This window comes from Balaenoptera physalus (assembly GCF_965194825.1).
Source record: "Balaenoptera physalus genome assembly, chromosome: 3".
NCBI classification, from domain to species: domain Eukaryota; kingdom Metazoa; phylum Chordata; class Mammalia; order Artiodactyla; family Balaenopteridae; genus Balaenoptera; species Balaenoptera physalus.
This window is the reverse complement of record NC_138890.1, coordinates 123,117,651-123,137,547: the sequence shown is the minus strand read 5'-3', so window position 1 is coordinate 123,137,547 and position 19,897 is coordinate 123,117,651. Positions and strand designations below refer to the sequence as shown.

Genomic DNA, 19,897 nt, shown 5'->3' with positions numbered 1-19,897 from the left:
CTCCAAATACCCTCACATTGGGAGTTAAGGCTTCAACATGTGAATTTTGAGGGATGCAGTTCAGTCCACGGCACCTGATTTCTACACCTTACTTTGAGATGCATCCAAAAAAGTAAGATGGGCTGATGGAAAGATATGTAATAAATATAGTAAATATTTAAATATAGTAAATGTTAATTATAGAGTCTAGGATGAGGATATATGGACATTCACTGTACAGTTCTTTCTAGTATGTTTACAATTGCCAGAGAAAAAGCCCTGCTCTTTCTTTAGTTACTGGAACAGAATCTGGTGGTTCTTTTCTCTGATTTCCACCTGGGCTTTCTTAAAACTGCCTCACTGGACAGCTTTGCCTCTTCGGCAGTGCCCCCCTCTGCCCTCTCTCCTTGGTCAGCCAATGTCCTGCTTCTTCGCTATTAGTTAGTGAGGTTCCAGCCTCCACTGAAATGCTTCTTTCTGGTCTCTGGTTTCCCCACTAGTGTCCTTCTGTCCAGTTTCTGTCTTACCTCCGCCCTCTCCTGATCAGAGGATCCTTCAATTCTTGTGAGATGGGAGTTTCACAAGTTACATTGGAAGAGCCTGCTGTATTGTTTTTAAGCATTTCTACTATTTTCTGCCTTTGGCCGTGAAATCTGTTGTCAGATAAAAGTGGGAGAGAAGTGAGTGCCATGTTCTGCCCCTAGGGAGAGAGCATGGCTCACCTGGGGCCCCAACCTCCCTCTTGTTGTTCATGGGGCTCCCATTGTCTTCTCTTTATGACCTTAATTATCTGCAGTTCAAGATGTTTTCTAGTGAGGGGCAATGTACTGACTTGTTTATTTGGGGGGAAGCTCAAAAGCTCGTGTTATTAGGGTCATTTTACTTGAACACACCAGAAAGTACTATGGCTGCCCACTTGTAGGATGGAGCATCCGGTATCTGTGTGTCATGTGACACCCTTGCCAGTTACCCTTAAATTAGCCTTGGTGGGAAATTCGGGGAAACTTATCACAGGTTTCTCTCCTTGACTGGGACTTGTAGACTCTGGTGGAGAGAAACAGGTCCAGGCTGAACTCAGGGACACTATTCATGAGCTTTGTGACCAAATGACTTAATTTATCTCAGTCTCCCCACCTTTAAATTGAGGGTGATAAGGAACTGCTATGAAAAATAAGTGAAAGCATGTCTGTAAAATACTGAGTGTGGAGGTGTGAGTCCTAATTGATGTTCAGTAATAGTCATTCACCCAAGAAACTCAAGGGCCCATTGGGTACGTGTCACATGATTTTCCCTTCTTTCTTTCCCTTTTGGGGCCTCTCAGTCACACTTCATACAAAATCTTTCTAAGCCAACAGACCAAAGGATCAACTTGCCTTATAAACCCTTAGCCTCCGAAATCCCGGGGACTCAACTATAAATTATTTTCCTGGTGGGGAGAGGGGGGTGTCCCCTTCTCTTCCCCATTTATCTCCTGCCCAGAATCTTAATTTGCTGTATGCTGTAAATTGTAATCTTTAAATCAGACTCCAATTTAGGTGATAAGAATCACAATTAGGCTAGCCTGTCAAAGATTAAGTGTAATCTTGCATTTCGATCTCCACGCAGAGGCTTTAACCGAGGTCATCAGAAGTGAAGCTGTAATGTCTGCTTATGTTTAATAAAGTCTTTGCCTGCTGTTTGTTTCCTGTATAGTCTCTTGTCTAGAAATAAATTAAATGGGCAGAGGATCTCAGATTCCTTTTATTTGTTTTTAAGCTGTGAAGCAGAAGAGATAAACGGGAGAAGATAAACTTAAAGATATTAAAGACTAATTAGTTTAGGGTATCTGAAAAGATTTGCAAACTTCTTGTTTAAATCTGTTGACAACTCTTATTAATTCCCTCTGACTAGTTATCCCTGAAAATAGTGTAGTTATGGCTGAAGATTTACTTTCACATCTACTCTTTCTACTCCCATTTTCAGTTGCCCCTATTTTTTTTCCTTCCTTCTGCAAAAGAAAAATCCTTGTTTCCACCAAGTTCAATATCCTTCCAACTTCATCTTTCCTTTACATTCAGAAACCTGGAGTATAATAACTCAAATAGATAATCCTTATAGGAGAAAGTGCAATGTATTGAAAATCATGTGATAATTCAGATATGACTTCTGAAAAGATATTGAGTGTTTTTATATGTAGAAAGGCAAAATGCAGATGTCTACCCTAATTAAATGTTTCCTGTTTGCCACCTTAAAAAAGTATTGAGAATTCTTTCAGTCTTATAATAATTTCTGGTGTTAAAATTTGCCATTGCAATTGGGTATTTTAAAAATCTGTGAATAATAAAGAAAAAGATTACATGAATAATTCTCAATTAATAATAGCTACCCATTAGTTTGTGCTTGCTACATTCTAGGCACTGTGCTTACCCATGTTTGTTTATACAGTATTCATTTAATCCTTGTTACACTTAAAATTATTCCCATTTTACAGATGAAGAAACTGGGATTCAAGTTAATTAGCATACCCAAGATTACACTCAGTAAGTGGCAAAACCAAGATTAAAACCCAGGTCTCTTTGGCTTTAAACCTGTGTTTTTAATAATTTCTCTACTGCTGATTAAACAGGTGTGTTCCAAAATTACGGAACTCATAATTGGTGGTGGTGGTTTTTTTCTTTTTTTTTCTTTTTTTTTTTTTTTGCTTTGTTTCAGTTTTTAGCTGCATTATCTTAGCCAGCATTTGTTTTGGCTTTGCCCATAGAACTTGAGAAGTTTAAACCTTCAGAGTATTACCATTATAAGCATAAAGTATGAACATGCTTGTAAGGTTTATTTAAGAAAAGTATAGGGATTTGTTAGATTTTTGCCCACCAGAATGTACATTTCTCATTTGAAAGAATGAGAGAGACTGTTTTAGGCAGGACTAAAGTTTTGATTCAGCTACAATTTAATAGACAAGCATCTTGATTTAATATTGATGCACACTTTGCATATACTTTCTTTTCTGTGTATTTGTATTACATTTTAAAAGGTAAGTGGCAGCTTTTTATGTACGTCCAAGCTGCTTCCATCAGTAATGGAATACTTGGCTTGGGCAGTCTCTGGAGTCTCAGAATTTCAACTTAAACTTTCCATTCGTCCCTTCCAGGCACTAACTCTAAAATATCCTTTTTTATGGAGAAGGCCTCCAAAAGGTGCAGCTGTGTGCTGGTTTCATCTTGCACTTTGTAGCGGTGTTGGCACCATTTAACGTGAGGAATGCCACTATCTCCCACACACCACTGGTGCCCAGGGACTGTTCAGGCCTGTCCCTGTTAGTGATTTGGGAAGGGCCTAAGTCAGGAGAGAAGGCTCTCTTCTGTGTGACTCCTTGTCACCAGGGCAAAGGGGGAAAATAGAACTAGTGGAAAACGCAGCACTGATGATGTGTCATCAAAAATTCTTTCTACAACCTGGGACACCTACTTCATTGGTGTTCCTGTTAAAGACTGATTCCTCTCTTTTTTTGAAACGATACACGTCTTGGCTTCACCACTGCTTTTAGACCCTTTTGCTCTTCTTTCTTATCTTCTTTCTCCTTAAGTAATACTGATTTCTTTTGATGAAAAGCGATTCAGCTAAGTGAAAAACTGGTGTTGGCTTGTCATAGAGGAATCTAAAATTCACCCAGTTTTAAGAGTGGACTTGGCTCTCCAGACGTGTACATCTGGCTACAGCAGGATTCAAAAACCAAAAAACATTCCTCATTCAGATATAAAAATCTGCCTGAAAGGTGAAATCAAATGAGAATTTACATGTAAACTTGATGAGTATCATGCTCTGCTAATTTGTGTTTTTTTAATAGCCACCATGTACAATCTCTACATTTTGTGTGTGTGTGTGTGTGTGTGTGTGTGTCTATATATATATATTTAGTTCCATTATGTTTTAGTTTATTGAACTGTATGATGTGGTACTTTATCACGGACTTTTCAAAGAACAACTTGCCAAATTTGGTACATCCTAGCCATTGTCATTTCCTGTTGGAATTTTTTTAAATGGGATCTAACGGAAGCATAAATATTGACCTTGTGTATTTAATAAAATGAAAGGAATAGTTGATTTTAGGATTGTTGAAATAATTAATATTTTGCTTTAGAATGCTTTTTAGACTTTCACTGTTAATTGATCCTATTGCCCGAAGTAGAAAATGTGAACTTTAAAAGCTTACCGGGTGAAGCTTCCACGTCCCATATGTTTAAATATTTTAAAGGGGAAATGGATTGAATCATAGATATTGTACTAGAGAATAGGAAATCCTTGAATTGTTATTTTAAAAAACCTTGTCTCTTTGTAAAATTTACCTTTTAAAACTCCCATTGAAAAACTTTGATCAGTTATGATGCTTTATACATTTGGGTAATAAGCTTTTTTCAATATTAACAAAATTCAGTGGTAAATTCACTCGATATGTTACAAAGGAGTACCTGTACTTCCTAATATATACATCTAGTTTTTATCTTTTTAAAGTATTCTGGGGTGTACTTTGAGAAAAATGTTGTTATAGATACCTGATAGCCATCACAATGCTTTTTAGAAACTTCATGTAGTACTTGTATGAGTGAAACAAATGATACTTTGCAGCTCAGGATATGCTGCATGGAAAGTAAACTACCCTGTTTTGCCAAAGAAACATTGAAAGGACTAAGGACAGGCTTTTTTTTTCCTCCTTCTTCAAGCTGAAGTGAAGAAATAAGAGTGGCAGAAACAATTTTATATGTCGTATTTGCCAACCCAGTAATATAACAACTCTTGGGTGCATATTTCAATTACAATTAGGTGAAATCTTTAATTATCACTTAATTTAACTTTCACATCTGCCTGCAGAAATGATCGCGTTGATAAGATTCTGAAAGGAGATAACCCTTTATTAAGTAATTCCATTTTTAGTTGCCAACTTTAAGGGTTTTTTTTTCTTTTTTTAATTTAAAAAAATGCCTGTGTAATTTATGAGGGAAGGAAAAGAGGAACGAGGCATGTTAGTTGGATGACTGTCGTGTGGATATGTGGGTTCATGCATGTACTGTTTAATCTTTAGCTTTTTGCATTTGGCTGTGCTGAGATCTGTAAGTTGGAGAGGGCTAAGAAGAGACGCTCCAGTGAGTCCTAATTAATAATATTTCTCTACACCATATCTCTGCCTTTATGTTTTCCTTCTGTTACATGTGCTGATAGGATGATATTTCATTTTGTTCAGTGTAGAAGGCATCTATGAGGGAGGCTATTTTTGTGAGCTGATAATCTAAGGCAAAGGGAAGTAGTTTATAATTTATCAGAGGAATGAGATGCTATGCTCTTTCATTTTATAGTATTTCTTTTTTTATTTTACAGTGCTTTTAACTAAAAAAAACTATGAAACTTTCAAGATATTTGTGTTTTTTATTAAAGTATAGTTGATTTACAGTATTGTGTTAGTTTCAGGTATACAGCACAGCGATTCAGTTTCGTATATATATTCTTCAGATTCTCTTCCCTTATAGGTTATTACAGAATATTGAGTCTAGTTCCCTGTGCTGTACAGTAGGTCCTTGTTGGTTATCTATTTTATATAAAGTAGTGTGCATATGTCAATCCCAACCTCCTAATTTATCCCTCCCCCCACCCCTTTTTTGGGTATACTTTTTGGGTATACTCATATTTTAACAGATTTGGGCGACGTCATTGCTGGATTTTTTCAGGCAGCGGGTGGGGGTCACCCGCATGGATTTGCTTATCATATATAGCATGTCCTAAAAGTTATTACTAACCCAAAACAGATGACTAGCTCCATTCCTGGATATTCTGATTCTGGGGGTTTGTAGTCACACCCAGCATTCTGTCTTCCTGGCAAGTTCTCCAGATAATCCATAGGCACAGGCCAGTGGGGGAAGCACCAGTGAGATGAAGTGTCCATTCAGCTGTCTGCATCGTGACTGTCTGGCAAGTCCGCGGCATATCTGTCCTGCTTTCATGAAGTGCGAAATGTGTTCAAGTGCTGTTGCAGTAGGACAAAGTGGCCCAGGAAACTGAGTGATAAATTTTCTGTGCCCTGCGTTCAGATGTTGATAAGCCCCGTGTCCAGATGCCATGTCCTCCGGGACAGCTTTTAGTGGGGTCTTTGTAGCACGAAGTCAACTCAGGAATCTTTCATCTGTTGTTGACAAAACTTGCCCTTGCTCAGGCTATAGGACTGCGCTCTTCAATAGTGTGGTCACTAGCTACATACAGCTATCTCATTTTAAATCAACGAAAATTAAAAATTCACTCCCTCTGTTGCAATAGCTACATTTCAAGTGCTCAGGAGCACTTGTTGGGTAGCACAACTAATAGAACATTTCCATCATCACAGAAAGTTCTTCTGGAGAGGGCTGCTATAGGATTTTCTTCCATAACTTAGCTCTTCTCCTTTTATCCTGGGTACTTGGAATGGCTAATAGCGTTAGGTGGCAAGATCACGTTACTGTCTATCTCAGGAAATAGTGCCACCTAAAAGGGTCTTCTACTACAGGGTCTGGGTTTCTGAAATGCCGTAAATCATACCTAATTCTCTAAGGTCAAAATTTAACATAATCTCACTTGACTATTGTCTTGTGAATCTGTTGTTTTTCTATGCTGACTCTGTTAGAAAGATGGGCTTCATTAGAAATGTGCTTAACATGATATATGGCTTATAATAAAAATCACACCACGAAAATCTCATTGAAACAAAATTGTCAATATTTAGTCTTTCTTATTAGATTATATTAACTATTCCTAGGTGAGAGTATATACACCGCATTGAACCTTAAGTGTCTACAAATTATTTATTGATGGCTGATAAACAGACTGCACATGTAGGTATTTTCATGAAGACTGTCATTTCACCTATATTTTGCACTTTGAGAAATTTGAGATGAGTATATTTAGCTCCCTCTTCTGGTATATTATGAGAAAAATATTTGTACTTTACTTTCATATATTTTTGGAGTGAAAATACAGTTATCAATGTTATGTTGAAGGGCATTATTTGTGTCATCCAATTAGACTCTTTTTTTCCTTTGTATCATTTGGTAAAACATGTAAATAAAAGCGTGGAAACAAGTTCATGAAAGCATCACATTTCTTAAGATATTAACTGACCAAAACATATGTGAGCAAATAAAGGCTTTTCAAGAGTAGGTCCATGGGGATTTAATTTGAGTCTCAAGTGGCCAGGGATCATTTGTCCTGGCTTCGGATCTGACATTAAGCCCACCCCGCCATTTGTGGGGCTTGGGGCAAAAGTACAAAGGGAAGCCCAAGCAGCCTGTGTCTAAATATTTTAAAGTTATAAATCATATATTGATTGTTAATAGACTGTTCAATAAGATATGTTCCATTCTCCTACCTGGACAGTTATTTCTTCACAATGACCAGGAAGCCAGATTTGGATTTAGAGTTCTTGGGTTCTCAGTTCTGCCCGAGAGTGTGGTGATACTGGGAGACCTGGTTCCCAGCCCACCCCTGGCTTGGCCCTGCGCTGCCAGGACCTTTGCACGTCCAGACTTCGTTCCATCCTGAGCCCCACTCCCCAGGTCCAAAGGGGCACCCCTGCAGGGAGGTCTGCCCTGGGGAGGATGGACCTGGGGAAGAGGCCCGAGAGGCCACTGGGGCAAGGGATTCCAAGCTTCTGGGAAGTGTTCTGAGTGTGTCCTAGGAGAGAAGCAGTGGGCGTGTCCCCTTGGCCCCCCAAACTCATCACACTGTGGGGAAGAGGCACAGCTGGGGGGCGGCCCACAAGGAGCCTTCTAAACACAGGGCCCAGTACGGGCTCTCTCTCGTTCCGGCCTGAGGTTGCTGCCATCCCAGTAGAACTACATGACCTTGTGTTCCAGTCATCTTCACTGACGTTTACTGCGTTGGATTACCCCCGATTAAACATAACCGCGCAATTGTGCTTATTTGCAGCTTCGACTCTTCCAGACCTTGCAGAGCAGTTCGCCCCTCCTGACGTTGCTCCACCGCTTCTTATCAAGCTAGTGGAAGCCATTGAAAAGAAAGGTAATCCAGCTGGTAGAGGGGATCGGTTAACGGGTTATGGCCTGATTTTGTGGGTGTTATCATTTGTATTTGTCTGGTGGACATTCATTAAATACACTCCTTGCCACCTGTGCTGGACCCACAAGCTGTTTGTTGCAGTGACCTGGGGAGATAATCTTGGTCTGACTGACTCTACACTAACATGTAGTTACTGTATGGAAACCGTTAACTTCTCCCTATTTTAATAAAGAGAATTAACTTGCTCCTCAGTGGCCAGGTGATGTTGCCAAAGTTATTGACATGCCAGATAAGATGAATAGTAGGAGTTGACTTCCAGGAATATTTGGTACACATCTAGAATAGACACTGGATGGAAACTGGAATGTCTCTCTGGCCGCAGGCTCACACATTCTCCAGAGAGCTGTGTTTTGCATACTCGGTCTGTTTTGTGTCCTAGGTCTGGAATGTCCAACTCTATACAGAACACAGAGCTCCAGCAACCCAGCAGAATTACGACAGCTCCTTGATTGTGGTGAGTGTCACAGAGCTAGAAATACACATGGGAAAGACGATTCTCACCTTTCTGTTTCAGGTAAAGCACAAAACGTGTGAGCTTAACTGTGCAACATTCTCAGTTTGAAGGGAGCTCAGAAATATGCACACTTCCCTCTGCCCTGCTATGGTAAGAGGGCAGACCTCTGATGTTTGTCTCCTGAGTTGGGTTGGGGTGTGTGTGCCTGCCTGCCTGCAGGTACTTGGCTGTCATCACAGCCATGAGCCTCTGGGTGCTGTAGAAACTGCAGGGGAGAGAAGCATCTTGGGATTTCTCTGCCTCTGCTTATCTACCATCTTTCTCTGACCCTGCCATTGGCTACATCTAATTCATCTGGACCAGTTAAAAAATTATTTGTAAGTCTATGTCATTTAACAAAGGGCTCTTCTGACCTTTCCCTTTTTCCCTTTCTCTCTCTTTTTCCTTTTCTTTTCCCTTTCTTTCTGTCTTCCTTCCTTGCTTGCTTGCCTTTTCATGCCATATTTACATCAAGTAACATCATGATATTGTTATCTTCTGTAATGTGCTGGTAAACCAACTCTCTGGGGGGAAAAAAAAGCCCTGGTTTGTAGCATTTACCCACTTCTGTGGTGTAAATCTTCTCACTGTGGTTAATTTCAAGCTACCAATGTGTTATCACTGAACTCTTGGGAAGACTTGTGAGCCAGTACAAGTCGGCTCAAGCACACCATTGGTTAAATGACATCAATTAATTTAACCAAGTGGTGGCTTTATTATTTGTCCCTTCCCTCCTTTGCCATACAGAATAAAACTGTACAAATGTAAATTTACTGGCCATCATTCTAGCAAGTCATCTTCTACATCAACTTCTAGAATCTCTCAGATCCTTCATTCCCTCCCAGTACTTTTCTTTTTATTAATAATTTTTTGCCTCACACTATTTTAACTGAATTTGGGTGTTTGAACCAAAAGGAGTGAAACCCAGTTTTGGAAGAAGCAATTTCAGATGTGCAGTTATGCAAAGAATGCCCACATGATATTTAATAAACGAAAAAAATTGAAGTGTGAGGCAGCTTCAAAACAAGGCAGCTTATGAAAATTTCTAGAAAAGATGTTTCTGGGAAAAAAAAAGGAGATTAGATCTTTATCATTCGATAGTTTTACTTGAAATGCACCGCCCAAATGTTTGAAGCTGAAAAAAAAATTTTTTTTTTAACTTTCATTTTTCCTTTGTACATGGAGATCAGTCTTACACACACACAGGGCACATCCTCCTACACACATCCAGAGTAGGTCATTAGAAGTTGACTGGCAGAAAAATCAAGGTGAAAAGACTTGTTTTTCTTTATCTCTAACAGCTTTACCAGGGTGTTAAGGAAACACCAAATTTTGTCCTAGCCAATTGAAACAGAGATACATGTTTTGGTCAGAAAATTGGTCAAATCTAACATGATAAAAGTCACAGGAAATGTTTAGACTTCAGAGACTGATGAAATGGGAGTTATTTGCGAAAGAGCGGTTACGTTTTTAAGTGTGACCAAAAACAAAATGATGCAGTTGGGCTTTAAAAAAATCTTCACACCACCTGTGAGATGGAATAAATAACCCAAATTCACTTCAACAAGATATTTTGACAGACAGCTTTCTTTCCCCATTTGAGATCAAAACACACATAGAAAACTGGTTTCCCTTGGATTCTGTGCTATAAAAGTGAATTTTGTGACAAAACAAAGAGAGTAAACATTATCTCAATTTAGGAGTGAGGATCCTCCAGGACTGTTTCCAGCTTGAAGATTTTTCAGTCTATAAAAAATCATAATATCCTGGAGGAAGCTCAAAGATAAGTCACTTACACTAAAAACAAAACGTATGGCTTTTAACCAACCCCATGAATTAACCAATGTCTGAAAAGGACAGACGGGGGTGGAGGACAACAGCCTACATTTATTAGCACCTACTAAGTTATTTTATTTCATCCACACATCAGTCTTGTGATATAAATATTAGTAACTGCTGATGGTAAAGCTGTGACTTGCATCCAAATTGTTCTGACTCTCAAAGCCCTTATTCTTGTTTTTCCCCCACTATATTGCCCTAAAATAAAATATTTCTTTCTTGTTTTTTTTTTTTAATTGTAGTGGTGTGAATTATTATCTTTCTCTCTTTCTCTCTCTCTTTTGGTTTCTCTTTACCTGAATCAGGCTTTTCCTTTAAAAGTTCTCATTACAAGAAACACCTTTGTGTGTGACTCTGTGTGGTGATGGATATTAACTAGACTTACTGTGGTGATGGTTTAACAATGGTCTATACAAATATCAAATCATTCTGTGGTACCCCTGAAACTGATATAATGCTGTATGTCAAGATACCTCAATTTTATTTTTATTTTTTTTAAAGAAACGGTAGAGATTTTTTTTTTTTTTTTTTGGCCGTGCCACACGGCATGTGGGATCTTAGTTCCCCGACCAGGGATCGATCCCACACCCCTCTGCACTGGAAGCACAGAGTCTTCACCACTGGACCGCAAGGGAAGTCCCAAGATACCTCAATTTTAAAAATCAGCCTTTTGCAGCCTCCGCACTGTGGACATTTTAGGATGGATAATTCTTTGTCGTCAAGGGGCTGTTCTGTGCGTTGTAGGGTTTCAGCAGCACTCCTGGCCTCCACCCACCAGATGCCAGTGAGATTTTCCCCCGGTTGTGACAATCGGAAATGTCTCCAGGTGTTGAGAGGTGTCTCCTAAGGGTGGAGGTGGGGCAGCAAAATTGAGGACCCCAGTGGAGAACCCTTTACTTAGATAGAGATCAGACGGGGAGGGGACCCCATTCCAGAGGGAGAAGGGGTGAAGTGTTGGAGAGTCTACTGGTTGCCCGTCAGGAGTAGACTCAGAAAAGCAGGGTAGAAGAGGGTGTAAACGCCCCAACCCAGACCTAGAGACTGGGTGGCTCTCTCTGAACTAACTTCCACTGTCATCACATGACAGATGTGTCTAGCTCTTGGAAGAGCACATTAGCATAGCTTTAATGCAGAAAAGGAGACTGCTAGAATGGAAGTCAGAAACCCCAAGGAGCTTTGGAAGTTGTCTATAAATAAATAGAACATACTACATCGGCTCTGGTGGAAGTTGACACAAGGTGAGCTGATCCAAAGACTTGAAATAAGGTTATTTCATTCAAAGGTTATAAAGGCTCTTTGGAATACACCTCCTGTGTTGGAGAAGGGCTTCAGTGAATGAACATTACTCTCAGGACTTTGTGTAGCTCAGCTCACAAACATTCAACCAGCACATTCTCTGCTGAGCACTGAGGGATGCGAGAAGAGCAGGTGGGAGCCACATTCCGTGCCCTGGAGGGCCTGTCAGTTCTAGGAGAGAGACTAGCAGTTACCATAGTGGGAAGTGTCAGGTGTCGTAGAGAGATGACTCCTGCCTGCAGGGGGGACGTGTGGAACCTTTAGCATCTTAATGTTTATACCTCATCGCCAAATGGTGTTTTAGGATGAGCAAATTAAGTAATAGGAATTGGCTGGGCAAAGTGATATTAAGTGAAGTATACAGGGGGCAAATTTGGGGGGAGGGGGCAGCAGCTTGCTGTAGAGTGGGTGGCTATGGAATGCTCCAACAGAGGTGCACGCACAGTTTTGTGTAACAGTCACACTAGTAGTTGCATTACTTTCCACGTGGACCCTTTAGGCAAAGACCCAGTCTTGCCCTTCCCCACACTTAGCAGAGGTGTCATATGCCTCTGGTTTGTTCTTTGTGGGACATTTAAGTGATTTAAGCCCTTGCTTCTCCACCTGTTCATTCTTTTCCTCAAACTAACCTATCCACATTTGCTACCAGCTCAGGACTTTGCTGAGCTTTATGGTATTGTACGATTATCTTTCATAAGTTCTGCCTGGTTAGTGGGACGGGTTTGGCTGATGATGACGATGCGTCCAAGGAGCTTTGTTAACTCAAAGCCTAAGTGCTTTGTAATATCACACCTGGTGCATGGGCATCCGGAATGCCGCTTCTCCTCCTCGTGCTGAATACCTGCAAGTAAACTCTGATCCTCTCTCATCCTCTCCTAGGCCACAACCCAGTCCTGTCAATCTCCTGGTTAGGCTACTTCTTGATAATGTCTCACACGTTTCTAAGGGTCCTGAAATCCAAATTACCACAAGTGGTATCAGCACTTCCAGCAGCGCTCCTTTCCGACTTATTTTGAACGCCACGATTAATAAAGCTGTTTAGAAATGCAGCATTTTGCTCGTCAGGTCCCCTGTTCTCCACTGAGTACGTGCACGAGTCCCCAGCTAATTTCGCTCAAGTCATCTTTCCTGTCCGTAGTGTGCATCCTTCAGCAGTGCCCGTGGTCCTCCCTGCCCGCAGCACCCCTTCTTTCCACCGGGCAGTGTGTCTCATTCTACCCCAAGTACTCAGAGAGCGGCTGTGATTCGTGCTACCCCAGGGTTGAATTGCCTGACCTGTTTTCCAGATGAAGGATTTACTGGACAGACTGCATGTCTTATCTTTCTTCTGAGATAGTTCAGTGCCCACCAGTTAGATTAGTAATACCTTAATCAGAATACCCTGTCAGAACTAGGGAGAAACATGCTAAAGACGTTCACATCATTTTTATGGCCGTTCTTGAGACTGACTGCTAAAACTCTGTAATAGCTTACTGTTTAATCAATCAGTCTGTACTTTGTTGGGTTAAATTTATATTAATTCTGACATGCAGTACTGAGCAACTCAAATTTTAGGAAATCTATGGATTTGCACGTCACGTTTTCTTGTTGCAATTTTAGGAAGCATTTACTGTGTGATTCGCCATCCCTAGAACAGAACCCTTCTCACTCAGGGCAGAACCACCGTCCAGAACGTACTTGCAGTCATTGTGGGGGGCTGCATTTGTTTGCTGTGGCTGCCATAACAACATCCCACAGACTGGGTGGCTTAAAAAACAGAAATCTATTTTCTCACAGTTCTGGAGGCTAGAAGTCCCAGATCCAGGCAGGTTTGGTTTCTTCTGAGGCCTCTCTCCTTGGCTTACAGATGGCCACTTCCTTTCTCTGTTCTCATATGGCCTGTCTTCTGTACGTGCACCCTTGGTGTCTCTTTGTCCAAATTTCCTCCTCTTATAATACCAGCCAACTTGATTAGGGCCCACTCTAATGGCCCCATTTTAATTTAAACACCACTTTAAAGGCCCTGTCTCCAAATATATTCATATTCCGAGGTGCTGGGAGTTGGGGCTTCAACATACGAATTGTAGGGGAAACAGTTCAGCCCACAGCAGGAGCACTGTTTTTTGTTGCCCCGAAGTCTGGGAATGTGTTCCTGGCATCGTGGGCCGGGGCCTTCATGCTAAATGTTGACAGGGTGGGGGACAGACCTACACAAGGGAAAAATGTTCTATTCGAAATGCCAGGAGCAACCCCTGCAAGAAACACTGCTCATAAATACGCAAGCATCTTACATTTGGCCTCATACTCTTCCTTTCGTGTGTCACGTTGAAGTCGCACATTCAGAAAATCGGCCCAACCAATGCATAAAGTGTCTGAAAAAACTTTTTTGCATATTTCTATCATAGATGCTGCCTCCGTGGACTTGGAAATGATCGATGTGCACGTCTTAGCAGACGCTTTCAAACGCTATCTCCTGGACTTAGCAAATCCTGTCATTCCAGTAGCCATCTACAATGAAATGGTTTCTTTAGCCCCAGGTGTGTTGTGTCTTCTGAGAACCTCCCTGAACGTGTATTGAGATGTGGATGTACTTGTCAACTCAAGGGCTGCAGATAAAGAGAGATTTCTTAGAAAATGTTAGGAGGGGTCTGCCCCCACCCCCATCAGCACAAATTCCCTCCCTTACCAGGGCATCCGATAGAAGAGCCAGATTCTAGTTTGCTTAGGAAGGCCGTCCACATGTTGAAATGGCTAATTGTTAACCTTTTATCAGTATTTTAAGGTTCACTACGTCAGCGAATGCCTCAGCGTGCCAAGTGCCATCACTGGATTCAGGGAACCGGACTAGGACCCAGTGACTGGGGATGTTCCCATCACCTTCCTCCAGTGGCCATTAGAAAATGAGTTGAGGGAAGAGGACTCTCCGTTTTAGGAGCTAATGCTCAGTTAAAGAGCTTTGGGGACAGGAAATTGTGGTTCGTAACCTTCAAAGTTAAAACCTGTGATACTTATCTGATGCTCCTCCGAATTAGCCAATCACACTTGAAGCCGCTCCATGGACGGCAGCACACAGAGAACTTCTTGTGGTTTTGTACACCAAGAGCTTCTTGCATTTCCATTTGACTTGAGACTTTGACTTTCTCATAATGCCTTTTCTAATGAGAAGAGCAAATGTATTGTCTGCTGTTTCTGACTCCTTCGTTTTAAATGATCCCTCTGTAGCTAGAACAGAAATTTTCTAGGTGTTTATTCACTAATAGCTAGAAACGGTCTCTTATTCCTTTTGCTTTCTTTCTTTCTTTTTTTAACCTGTAGAAGTGCAAAGCTCTGAAGAATACATCCAGCTGTTGAAGAAGCTCATTAGGTCGCCCAGCATACCTCATCAGTATTGGCTCACGCTGCAGTATTTGCTAAAACATTTCTTCAAGCTCTCTCAAACGTCCAGCAAAAATCTTTTGAATGCAAGAGTACTCTCTGAACTCTTCAGCCCCCTGCTTTTCAGATTCCCAGCAGCCAGGTAAGTGATGGAAGAGCAACCTGGATTTTGGGGTGATGAGGGTAGTCTGAAGTTTATGGGTCATTAAGCTTCTTCTGAAGATACCAGTTCACAAATGCATGTACATAGTTCCATCAGACACATTCGCTTGAATATGCAGAAATGAAAAGAAGTTTGTTGTTCAGGGCAAAAGGTGTCTAATGGATCTCTTTTTTTTTTTTTTTTGTAGTTCTGAGAATACTGAACACCTCATAAAAGTTATAGAAATTTTAATCTCCACCGAATGGAATGAACGCCAGCCTGCACCAGGTAATGCCTTCGGAACATTTAAAATTCCCTCACTGTTTATTTTTTAGAGCCTGAAAAATGGTGGCTTTCAGTCTCCTCTGAAGTGCCATAAGTTTCTCGCGGAATTGAGATCCATAATAACATGTTGCCTTATGACTTGAGGGAAAAATAGCTGGGCGGCAGCGCATATGGTCAGTATTATCCAGCTTTTGCTATTTGTGGATTTTACATGGTCTTGGTTTCAGGTGAGGGTTGCTGGGAAAGCTCCCCGACCCCCTTAACTTGATGCTTCTGGTTGTTGCATAAATTATGGCGTTGATTTTCGTTGCTGACATTTTTGTTTTTCTTTCTCGTACTTACGAAGTAGGGGATTTATAATTACTATATAATTTAAAGTATTTTGGAATGTGTTTTTTGGAAGCAGATAGGCTGAGAAACGTCTTGTCAAAATAAACATTTTTAATAATGCAAGCAGTATGAAACTAGGGGTCTACTGCAACAAGTTCGAGCAAGCCAGACACTTCTGTGAAAGCAGGCTGGCATTCAATTAGCCGTTTAACAAAGCGGGAAATGTAGACCGAGTTAGCAGTGGATTTCATTTAAACTGATGTATTTTTCCTCTACTGTGGAAAGTCTAAACAACCCTACTTTGCTGTATACTGGTTAAAAGTGAGCTGGTCATTTAGAAAGTGATGAGGGCCCTAGAAGTGAAGTGGAGTTTCAGGACCAGTAGAAGGTGTTGCTTGTAGGCTGAATTTATGTCTTGAATTTAATTAAAACATCATGAATTTATTATTTATTATAAGTAACTCATGCAAATTACCAAACTCATCTCTGTATGAGCAAACGTGGGGACCCAGATATAAGTCATGCTATGGCGGGCTGTGTTGTGCTTTTTTTTTAAGGTGTTCCATAGCTAGGCTTAGTTGTTTGCATCTGGAAGGGGCAGACAGAGAGGTGAGGGCCTAGACTTAAAACCCACCTGTAGGGATGGGATAAAGGATGGGATGGGTAACCACTCATGATACAGGTATTGGGACGGGCTTCTGTCGACAGATCCAAAATACGGGATCCACAGGTAAGAGTGGCAGCATAAATACTACGTAAGGCAAGCCTGGTCCATTCCAAATGTTCCAAATCCCAGCAAGCAGGATATGTAACAGGGATACCCTGGATTGTAAACCACATCAGAGAAATCTGTCAACAGGTACGGCCCAGGAGTGGAGTCCCAGAGGGTGACCAAAAGGTGTCATATCGTGTGACTGCTTGGGTCACTCGATAATGGATTTGGGAGCTCTGTGTTGGTGTTCAGAGGCTGCCTTTGGGCTCAGTAGGAAACCATGCAGTGACAGATTAGAAGTACCCTGTGGGGAGGGGACGGGGGCAGGTGTGAACGTGGCACTGGAGCCATTTATTGACCGCCCACTCCTAGACTGATCACGTGGGTGGGAAGGAAGAGGACCAGCAAGAACAGAACAGGACCCCCGGCCAAAGGATCGAGCTACGATCTTTCACTTCCTCCTGACCCGTGTGGAGGTCCGTCTCAGAGACAGGGAGAGCTGGGCCCTGCTTGCAGGGAAGGCGGGGGAGGTTCCCAGTCTTCTCAATGGCCAGCTCTCTGGAGAGGGGAGTCATGGAAGCTAAAAGCCAGACAGGGCTTGACGCATACCCACAAGCGAATTTATCCCATGGAGTTTTTGAGAATTTCTTCTACACGGGTTGTAGTAGAATCAGTGGTGGAGTTTAATGCTTCTGCTTCTGGTGTAAACTGGTTAAACGTCTTTCTCAGTTTCAGCCTAATTCCACCCAAGAAAAACTTCATCTGCAACTGTTTTGATAATGCACATTTAAGACTGCTTGCTATGTCATAGACCCTACCTACATCCTTCTACTAAGAAATTGGTGTATCAGTTTCAAAGGCAGATGGATTAGTCCCATCAGCTCTGTTGAAGAACGATCCGTAAAGCCTTGAACGTTGCTAGACTATCCCAGAACACATGCAGCCTCTTCCAAACAATTGCATCCAAGTAATTTTCAAATCCTAGTTGGAGGCATTTCCCCCTTTGTGTGATCTCTGTCAACTATTCTGCAAATCGTATGGGACTTTTGGAATTAAAAGGTTGCTTCAGCATCTCTCACCGGTGAAAACAGATTACCCAGCCCAGGACAACGTCCTCATTAACACCTTTGTATTCAGGAACGGCTCCAGTGCGGATGACTGGCAGGGCACCCTGGGTTAGAGCAATGACTTCTTTGGCCTGGTAGGAATGGGATGTTTTCATGGAGTCTTTCATCATTACCCCTGCACGTGCTCATCCCAGTGGGCTGGGAAGCACAGCACCGCCCATCTCCAGGGAACACTCGTAAACCGTTCATTTGCAGTAACTTTGTCATGAATAGAAATGAGTGCTTGAATGATATTTGGGGGGTGGAGGACTAGCAAGACTATGATGGGGCAAACAGATACCTTTTCTAGTTGTTATCAGTTAGAACTTGAGGGGATAGGCAGGACTAATGATGTGTGAGGCAGCGTGTCAGTTGCAATAAGGCCCGTTAGCACACAGTGTCTCATTAAATTCCGGGCGGGAGGGTGTGTACTGTAAGTATAAAAAGAATTTGAGAGATCTGGTTGGTGACTTTTTAGTAGACAGGAAAAGCTCATAGGAAAGAAAAGGACTTGAAGTGGGCTGCAAAGAATAGGTACAATTTGAAAAGGGGAAGGCGAAATAGCATCTCAGTTCAAGGAGTTTCAAAGATTTCTTCAGAATAAATTGGAAAGGACAAAAATAACAGCTTGATATTTTTACCGGATTTGAAAAAGCAGTAAATATTTTAGGTGACAGCGTCATAAAAAGCATCACTTGAGAGCTGAATGCATTGTCCAGCTCTCCGTTGGCATGTGAAGAAACTGAAGACCACAGAGCTTGACGGTTTCACCTGGTGCCACCCCAACCAGTGTGAGCCGGAGTGGGTCTGCCGGGGGTGGGGGCACCCGGCCCAGACACCAGGGCTGCTGCTCTATCTGCTACCTGGGCTTCTGGAAACTTCGTGGGCAACGGGACCGCCTGTAGTGTACAGTCAAAAAGTCCTCCAAAGTTTCCAGCAAGCAACAGACCAAGGATAGGTGATGTTTGCTCCTATGGGTCACATATAGTAAAGAGCCCCAGTGCGGTTGTTGTAGCTTTGGGGGTCAGGCTCAAAGTCGCTCCGTCGTGTGTCATGCAGTGGAAAGAACAGTGCAAGTCACGTCTGGGTGTGAATCCCAACTCTTGCTGCTTACTTGCCGAGTTCATCACCAGGTCATTCAGCCTTTCCAGATGGTGTTCCAGTCTGTGAAATGGGAATAACGCCTCTCTCCTGGGATGGTTATGAGCGTTAAATGAGGTGAGGAGTACTGAAGCTCACGACCCTGTAGTATGTCCTTAGTGTCGTTGTGTCAGCTCTGGTGTTTAAGGCCCTGCCAGAGCTGGCCTCGTTCAGAGCTCCATCTCCTTGAGCCGCCTTCCTGGTTAGTGTCGTCTGAATCCTACCAGGCCGTTCTCTCCGCTGGCCCCACGTTCCCATGTTCCCGACCAGCGGAGCCTGGCCTCAGGATGCCTGGAGGGGACTTAACGCAGATCTGAAAAGGACACTCAGTGGGCAGCTGCTGCCCCGTGGGCGCATTGCTTGGAGGGAGGAGGATGCCTTTGTCTGACGCCCTTTGCTCCGTGTGCGACTCAGGGAGGGGAGGCGCCTGGCTCTCAGCACCAGCCCCAGCGCCGCCCCCCCCCCCGCCCCCCGTACCTTGCCCAGGTGCCTTTACGCAGTGCACACGGTGCACAGCCGTCCCCAGTGGCCCGAACAGTGCCATCCTCTTCATCTGCACTCAGGGAGCTCCTCCCCTGCTTGAGGTGCAGGGTTGTGATCCATTCACTACATTTATGTCCTTAAGCCCCTCGTCCTCTTATATGTAACTGTTCTGTAGTTGTTCTGCTAGTTTCATCAGCTTAGCTACATTTCTCAAGGACAAAGTTTTCTCCTTTTCAGCTCTTCTTAGCATAGAACTGGGCACAGCATAATAATCATCCAAATGAGATCTCAAAGAACTCTCACACACCAGCTCATTTAATGCATCCAGCATACCTGTGAAGGAAGGCTTCTCCCCCTGTAGGGAGGGAAACTAAGGTTTGAAAGGCTAAGCACAGAGTAAGTTCTCGGAACTTGGTTGACAGTTTGCTGTTCTCTGTGTTACTAAAAGTCTTTAAAAGGGTTAAAGCTGAACAGCAGGTTTTCTTGAATCACTTCGTGTTATATTTACCCTACTGATCCTTAGGTCGCTAAAGTAGATTTCTATAGGGCAACTAAGGTAAAAACGGGCCATTTAACACTGAGTGCCTTTGAATGAAACCCATTATAAGTGTATTTACATATTTCAGATTTCATGGTTATATTCAGAAATATTAATGTAGCATAAT

At 42.2% G+C, this 19,897-nt stretch overlaps 1 protein-coding gene across 3 annotated transcripts in view; it reads left to right on the top strand.

Annotated features, from left to right (window-relative positions):
* PIK3R1 (phosphoinositide-3-kinase regulatory subunit 1) overlaps positions 1 to 19,897 on the top strand; it is an 85,273-nt gene that overhangs the window by 49,160 nt on the left and 16,216 nt on the right. For all 3 annotated transcript variants that reach the window (XM_082457217.1, XM_082457218.1, XM_082457219.1), the window contains 5 exons: positions 7,903 to 7,995; positions 8,432 to 8,506; positions 14,065 to 14,196; positions 14,975 to 15,176; positions 15,385 to 15,464. In XM_082457217.1, the coding sequence (XP_082313343.1) occupies positions 7,903 to 7,995; positions 8,432 to 8,506; positions 14,065 to 14,196; positions 14,975 to 15,176; positions 15,385 to 15,464 (582 nt within the window). The remainder of the gene's footprint in view (positions 1 to 7,902; positions 7,996 to 8,431; positions 8,507 to 14,064; positions 14,197 to 14,974; positions 15,177 to 15,384; positions 15,465 to 19,897) is intronic.